This window comes from Oncorhynchus gorbuscha, linkage group LG16, assembly GCF_021184085.1.
Source record: "Oncorhynchus gorbuscha isolate QuinsamMale2020 ecotype Even-year linkage group LG16, OgorEven_v1.0, whole genome shotgun sequence".
Classification (NCBI taxonomy): Eukaryota; Metazoa; Chordata; class Actinopteri; order Salmoniformes; family Salmonidae; genus Oncorhynchus; species Oncorhynchus gorbuscha.
In genome coordinates, this window is record NC_060188.1 from 58,832,985 (window position 1) to 58,841,069 (window position 8,085).

General features: G+C 42.9%; 1 protein-coding gene across 3 annotated transcripts; it reads left to right on the forward strand.

The window, feature by feature from the left end:
- Positions 1–3,212: 3,212 nt before the first annotated feature.
- LOC124000525 (protein orai-2-like) lies at positions 3,213–7,696 on the forward strand. Of its 3 annotated transcripts, none has more exons than XM_046306942.1 (3): positions 3,213–3,379; positions 4,885–5,120; positions 5,400–7,696. In XM_046306942.1, exons 2-3 carry the CDS (start codon positions 4,890–4,892, stop codon positions 5,997–5,999), a joined length of 831 nt encoding a protein of 276 aa, XP_046162898.1. In that variant the 5' UTR covers positions 3,213–3,379; positions 4,885–4,889; the 3' UTR covers positions 6,000–7,696. The 3 variants fall into 3 exon arrangements, with proteins under 3 accessions (XP_046162898.1, XP_046162897.1, XP_046162895.1); XM_046306941.1 differs by having other exon boundaries at positions 3,214–3,460; XM_046306939.1 differs by having other exon boundaries at positions 3,322–3,504.
- Positions 7,697–8,085: the final 389 nt, after the last annotated feature.

The window sequence follows — 8,085 nt, forward strand, 5'->3', positions numbered from 1 at the left end:
AGAAAAATTACAATCTAAGATTAAGAAGATACAGATCATAGTGTAGCAGGCAGTGAACTAGATTATGACCAGTTCAGCCAGGAATCATGTATTGGTTAATTGTCATAATGGTGTTGATCCTTCAACGGAATGCCAGAAGTTTGATGGCTAATGAGCAAGAGTTCAAACAGTTTCTTGATGTGATATGTCTCCAGGAGACATGGTTTAACTCTACTCTAGATTGTTTAATAGAAGGGTATGTTGCATTCTGTAGAGATAGAGGGGGGACTAGAAAGGCAAGAGTTGATGGCCCTTCGGAATTTAGTAGGTCAAGATAGGAGATGGGTAATGTGGTGTGGGGATTTTAATGCTTATAGTACACTCTGGGGAGGGTTACGGACTGATGACATGTGTTGGAAGAACTCCTTGATGAGAAAGGGCTTGTGAGTCTTAATGACGGCCGGGGAACCAGGATTGACCCAATAACTGGAAATGAATCTGCTCTGGATCTTACTCTGATCTCAAGTTCAATGGCAGGCGGATGTAGTTGGGAGGTATTGAAGGAATCTACAGAGGGTAGTGATCACTATCATATCATGTGTACTGAAGGAATGAGGGTGGACGTTTCAGTAGGAAATGGATTGTGGAGATGGATATTTGGGAAAGCAGAGTGGGGTCAGTTTTGAGAGTTGAGTGAACAGGAGCTGTCTCAGGTTGATCTCAATTCAGATATAGAAACAGTGAATGAGGGAGTAGAGGAGCATTAGTAGGGGCCACAAGGCAGGGGAGAAAGAGTAAACGCAGTTCCCTGGTGAACTGAGGAGTGTAGAAAAGCTGTAAAGTGTAGGAACAGGGCTTTCAGAATGTTGAAAAGGTCCAATAATTACCAGCACCTGATTCAGTATAAACAAGCACAAGCACTATTAAGGAGGATCATTAGGACAGCTAAGAGGGAGTACGGGTGCCGGTTCTGTGGAAACATAGGCAGGATCACTCCTGTGGGAGAAGCACGGGGGATTATTAAGAGGATGAGTGGGGTCAGAAGATATTCGGATCTCCCTGTGCTGAAAAGTGGGGAGATAGTTGCAGTGAGAGATACTGAGAAGGCAGCGATGTTAACCCAGGTATTTGTGAAGGTGCACAGCTCAACTAATCTGACAGAAGAGGGGCAGGGCAGCGTGGGAGAGAGAGGGTCAGAGGAGATCCGCCGGGGGTCGTGGATCAGAGAAAGATGGTTGGGGATACATTGAATGGCCCTTTTACGTTGGCTGAGATGAAGAGAGCATTAGCTAAAGCTGGGGTAGCATCTCCTCGGGAAGGATGAGATGTGTTACATCATGATGGCTCATCTCAGTGACACTGCAATGGGGAAAGTATTGGGCCTTTGCAATAAGGTGTGGCAGGAACTGCCTGGAAGTTGGAAGCAGGCTGTCGTTGTGCCAATACGGAAACTAGGGAAAGACCCTAATAGTCCTTCAAGCTATAGTCTGATAGCGTTGACATCTCATGTATGTACATTTATGGAAAGGATGATAACGGAAAGGCTGACTTACTTTCTGGAGAGGAGAGGACTAATTAAAATGGAGGACCCATTGCACTATCAACGCTGCAAGGAGATAGTAATACTTCCGGGGTGAACAGGGCGAAGTACAGGTTGTTCTGAAATCTCAAATTATCTGACTTGTACTGAAACTCTGTGTGATTTTAAATGCAGAAAATGTTTGACATTTTTACATCTTAACGTTCGTAGTTTACTACCCAAAATGGATCATGTCAAGATCTGGGCCACAAATAATCTTTTTGTGTCTCTGTTAAAGGTTACCTCCAGTCATAAACAATTAACATTTTTGGGAGAGATGCTGTTAAAGTTAAGACAACAGCTAACCATGACATATTGCATCAACCTACAAGGACATAAGGTTACACATCCTATGAAAAAGGTGCTCCTAGAGTGCTGGGAACATGACATCTGAATACAAGTTTGGGGTGGATAGGCATTGGCATGGCGAGGGAGATGGAGTTGTTCGGAAGGGAGTTTAGTCCCTGTGGTTCTTCCTGCTATCCCACCTTGGTTGCTCCCTCAGCCAGTGATAGATCTAGGTTTGCTAGAGAGGGTAAGAACTGTTGAGGAAGGAGTATATTCAGTTGTAAGTGAACATTTAAGAACCCAATATAATGCTTTCTTGATGATGGCTGCGGTCCAAACACTTAAGACACACCCTATCCCCTCAGCCCTCAAATTAAGTGGACACTTCTGATGACGTATCATGACGTCTGACAAGTATACACTTGCAGGGCAAGGGGCGAGGGAGGAAGGAATTATTTTGTAAATTGACCACCCTTGGCCGGAAATTCATCACCTGTTCATCCCGCAATTATTGTGTTTTCAGGCACTAGAAACTTGTGGGTGCTTTATATGCGCTACAGTTAATTATGAGTGCATGTCTACTTATTAAATATCTAATGATTAATATTTAAGGTGGCAGTGACAAAAATAGCAATGGATCATTTATGTTTACACAATGGAGTTGATGGCCATACTCTTGGCTGCAGAGTGGGTGGAGGTGGTGAGCCAGACATCTGCTCTGACTACTGTGCGGCACTGATGAGCTGAAATGAATGACTCGGAGCAGACAGAATGTATTTATTGTTTGAGGTTTTACAGTGCTTTTATAGGGTGAGACAGATGGGGGTATTTGTGATGTTCCTCTGTGCACCAGCTCATGTGGGAGTAGAAGGGAACGAGGAGGTGGATGTTATCGCCAAGCAGGCTCTTAAACATCCTAAGGTTGAGATGGAATTGTCAATCAGTAAAGTAGAAGCCTTACCAGTTGATTAAAAAGGGGTTAGAAACAAATTAGATGAGTTGTGGAAGAGGAGGGAAAGGGAAGACGCCTGTATAAGATTCAGATAAAGGTGGGGGCAGGGAGGTCATCAACTCGAGAGAGAAGGGATGAAAGCTAATCACAAGGCTGAGACTGGGACACACAAGGCTCAATCGTATATTGAAATTGGTGGGGAAACATCAACTGGGAGGTGTGATCATTGTCAGCAGGAAATGGAGACAGAACGTGTTCCACTATTTCAGTGCTAGAAATATAAAAGGGAGAGATTGTTATTAGATTTGAGGAGTAATGGGGTTGAAGAGCCCAGATTAAGTGAACCGCTGGGGAAATCTTCAAAGGGATGTACGATTTAATGATGTATTTCGTTTCCGTGGGGTGACGAGAATATTGTGTATAATTTTTTTAGACCTCCCCTGTCTCTGGTCTACCCTCCAATACAGTTGGTGTCAGTAATGAACCTTAGTTGGTTGCCAACCGCCAAAAAACATCCACAGAGGAAGTTTTCGTACTCTGCCCTGGATCACGTGACCAGAATGCTCCGGACTAAAATAACAGTGAGTGCGAAGGAAATATTGTTGTCAAGTCTCTCACAGCAAATATTTTAACCACCCTCTCATTCATCGAAGTTCGCTAAGGTTTGTGGATGAATTAATAGGTCAAAGGACGTCTTGGCAAAAAGGTAAAACTATATCAAGAATCGTGTAGCAGCCTACCGAGCTTGTTAATAACTTAGCCAACGCGATGCTAGCCAGAGTGCTAGGAAGTCACACCGGCAACATTTTATGAGTAACGTTAGCCGTACTAGCAACACCTCGGAGCAGTTGGACGCTGGTATGACTGAAATAAACGTTTTATGACATGGCTAGCTAGGTTGCACCTGTTATTTTTCCTGGTGGTTTATTTGCTACTTAGTTGATATTCCACGCACTGCTGATTCTAGCCAGAGAGCAAGGTTGAAGCTGTCTAGAAAGAAATAAAACAGTTGGTTAGCGTGAGCGCGATATATTAATGTGGTGGGTACTTAGCTTATAGATGTTAACCCACTGGTTCTCAGCTATAAGCACCGCTTACCGGTGGAACCATGTGAACTACAATCCCGACGTTCTGCTGTAACGTTTAGAAACGTCAATCATCGCGTTTGATATGGTTTTCAAAACAACTTCCATATCTTTCATATCGGCGAGAAAGCATCTTTCAAATAAAATATATATACTTACTGTAGCATATTTGCAAAGATCCATACATCTGTGTGCCTCCAGCCAACGAACTACACTTCCTCCACAGTTACGTTTACACACAGGTGTTCGAGCAAGCTAACTGGCACAGGTGGTCGTCTGTCTTCGTAAACAAGTACAGTAACATGGAACTATGTCTGTGTGGGAACAATACCCGTAATACAGGCTTCAGGAATATCGTGCACAAAATTAATTGTTCAGCTACAAATAATTTGACCAAGTTGTAAATGATTTGCCTATCTACTAGACATCATGGTCGTATCAGGTTGAACTTTCCTGACAAGGATGTAGCCATATGACTACATTACATTACATTTAAGTCATTTAGCAGACGCTCTTATCCAGAGCGACTTACAAATTGGTGCATTCACCTTATGACATCCAGTGGAACAGCCACTTTACTAAAAAGAGAAGACGTTTTACAATGAGTTGTCTTAATCTCTAGTATATGTGTCAAACACAAGTTAAATTCTTAGCCAACATTGACAAGGATGTAAACCTGGTACTTTTTTGTTGTTGCTGCAGCTGGCATTAAGGCACAACCCATACTTTCAAGCACTCACTGCTCAAGATTTTGTGTTGCTGGCAATAGCCATGTTTTTTTGTGCTTAACTATAGACGGGTGATGCAAACCAGTCATAAAACAATAGAATCCCAGCAAAGTGAGCAGTCTAGTTTTGGATATGTCTCAAGAATTCAGCCATAGTGTGTGTCTCAAGTGTATTGGACCACACTGTAAAATTGTCACACCGACAAACATTAACTCTAAATGTATTTTATTTTATTTCCTTTTATTAATGTTGCCATCCTTCCTTGTCTGCTAGTTGCCATGAGCAGTGAGCTGAATGTGCCCATGGGCTCCCCGGCCCCGGGGGGCTCAGAGCAGATGCCAGAGGGTGGAGGGATGGACTACAGGGACTGGGTGCGCCGCAGCTACCTGGAGCTGGTCACCTCCAATCACCACTCTGTACAGGCCCTGTCTTGGAGGAAGCTCTACCTGAGCCGGGCCAAGCTGAAAGCCTCCAGCCGCACCTCTGCCCTGCTCTCAGGCTTTGCTATGGTGAGTTACCCCACTATTTTCCAGGGATAATAATCCCTCCAAAGTTGTTTTCAAGATCAATTTCCCTGTCAGCCTGTACATTGTATCACTAGAGACTGAGACATTTTTCAGATAAACCTCTTGAGGGAAAAAAAGCACACTCACTCACTCCCAGGCAGCTATTATTAGCATGTGAACCAATCTGAAAAGTAGGCCGTTTTGACATTTATGTTAGTAGCTATCCCGCTCACTGTGGTGGTGAACTATGATAATGGTGATGTTGTTGTTGTGCCATGCTAGGTGGCCATGGTGGAGGTCCAGCTGGAGATGCAGTACAACTACCCGCGCATGCTGCTCATCGCCTTTAGTGTGTGCACCACGGTGCTGGTGGCTGTACACTTATTTGCGTTGCTCATCAGCACCTGCATCCTTCCGCACGTGGAGGCGGTCAGCAACATCCACAACCTCAACTCGGTCAGTGAGTCACCTCACGAGCGCATGCACCACTACATTGAGTTGGCCTGGGGCTTCTCCACCGCCCTGGGCATCCTGCTCTTCCTGGCTGAGGTGGTGCTGCTCTGCTGGATCAAGTTCCTGCCCGTGGACTCTGGTGCTGCCAACCAGGTGGCTGTGGCTGCCGCCGAACTGGCACTATCTAAGGTGAACTGTAGTGGCCCCGCTGTGCCGTCCACCGTTCCGCCAGGGCACAGCGGCTGGCAGGCGGCCTTGGCCTCCACCATCATCATGGTGCCGGTGGGGGTGATCTTTGTGGTATTCACCATCCACTTCTACCGCTCTTTGGTGAGCCACAAGACAGAGCGCCACCACCAGGAGATTGAGGAACTGCACAAGATTAAGGTACAGCTGGATGGGTGCGAGAGAGGCCTACAGGCAGTGTGAGCTCTTTAGCTCCTCTTTCTGCTCTTCTGTCCACTCTCAATGGTATTGAGAAGCACCACAATTCCACTGAATAAGTGGGAGGATTAAGGATTTCGCCCACGCTACTAATTTATTGAGATCAAAGGTTAGAGTATGTTTGTTTTGGAAAATAGTATCTCGTCTCTGAGAGAAGTAGAATCTGATGTATTGAGGCAAATTAAAAGATGACTTATATTCTAATGTCTTGAGGGCTATTTTGATAGTTGTTCATTTGTGCCATCTCTCCACAATTCATAAAGGAAGTGGTGAAAATCGAAATAAGATGTCAAACTTCACTGCGTGCTTGTTCTCAGAAGGCAATGTTATTGTGGTCATGCCAGCCTATGATTTACATAGATCATGGCAGTAAGCAGACACAGAAGCTGGTGGAAAAAAAACACTCCATTGACTTTGAAGTTGTTCATGTTGCACCAAAAACAGTGTAATGTTTTTCAGTAGGTGACAGGAATAGGAGCACACACAAATGCTGTGTGTAGACATGCTTTGGGGGGTGTGTTCATTTAATCGGCATTATAATCGATATTTTATATAGAACTCCCTCCCAAGCCTATAAACTGTCCTTTAGTTCATAGGCTACTCTGGTGTCAAAGATAGTGAATAGCTACGGTGCCTCGACGTTAAGACTTGTAATCTCCTCATATTAGTGAAGGACTGCTTATTTATTTTAAGTTACTGTTAATTATTGTTAAAATAGGAGATACTACCTGCTCACACAGCAAATTAATATCGAAGTTACAATGTATATGCTCACCGATGTATAGTTTAGTGAACTTGCATTGGCTTGTATAACAAAACAGTATAAACATTGACAAATAATAGAATGACTACATGAAATTCATATCCACTGTTATGCATTATATTTCTTTATGACAAAACATGTTTTATGTGCCAAAAATGGTGAGGTAATTCCTCCTTCTATTCAAAACAACATTGACATGTTAATACTTGTCTGAACATGTTTACAAAGTATTATTGCAGCAGAGAGGATGCTTACTGTATGATAAGTAACCAGTGTCAAATGTCATTTGCACCATTACTTTTTATGGAAGTGTGTCGGCTATGATTAAAATGAAGAGGGTTACTGAATATATAGCTGATGCAATGAACCAGGCACGATGATCATAACTCAATGCTTATTGAATACTTTAATTCATAACGCTTTATTGGTGTGTTTGAGTGGTGAGCTATGAATGAGGAATGTAAATACAGTCAATGGTGCCAGTTCTCTTGAATAAATATTTTTTTCTCTGCTTTAAAAAAAAAAGTTAACATTCCAAACAAAGATTGTTCTGACCAAGAATCTCCTTTCAATGTGGTGGAAAAAGACGAAAGTGCACTTGTAGTTTAGTTCGAAAGTTAGTGTTAATACTAGAATGTCACATTGTTTTCTTCTTCAGGTCATAATTCATTGTTGTAAATGTCCCCTCTGAAAAAGTTTATTTGACCAAACAAAACGATTATATGTTGATGTGAAAACAATGCTGTCAATGTGTTAAAACCTGACTTATTTTGGATTTAACAACATGGGGTATTGTGGTACATTTACTGCTTTCTGTGCACTATGCAGTCTATTAACGGTTCTGTGGAATAGCATGTCTTTTCATATCTTGTTAATGAATGTTAAATAAAGACTCGTCTTATTTTGTTATTTCCATGTCCTACTCTGCGTACTCGTGTCTATATCTTGAAGACCTAGGTCGTGTTACCCTGCTAAGACGTTGCATGCGTCAACCAATGGTTCCGTGCCACGTCATCGACAGTGCCATTGGGCACTAGATAGCTATAACATTTGGTTAGTTTATACGTAAAATACTTATCCGGCATTGTAAGAGCTGACACACATCAGCAACGTCTGAGCAGAGGAACACAACCAAAGTATACCAAAGATATTCAGATAAACCTATTCCCATATCCTTCAAGTTAAGGCAGGCCGTGCCCCATCTAATTTGGCAGTCTTCCCTTACATAAAATAATGTTTCTGATTAGCTGCGAACATTCCACCTTGTTTATTCCATAATTACTGATAATGCTCCAGACGGCTTGGCTG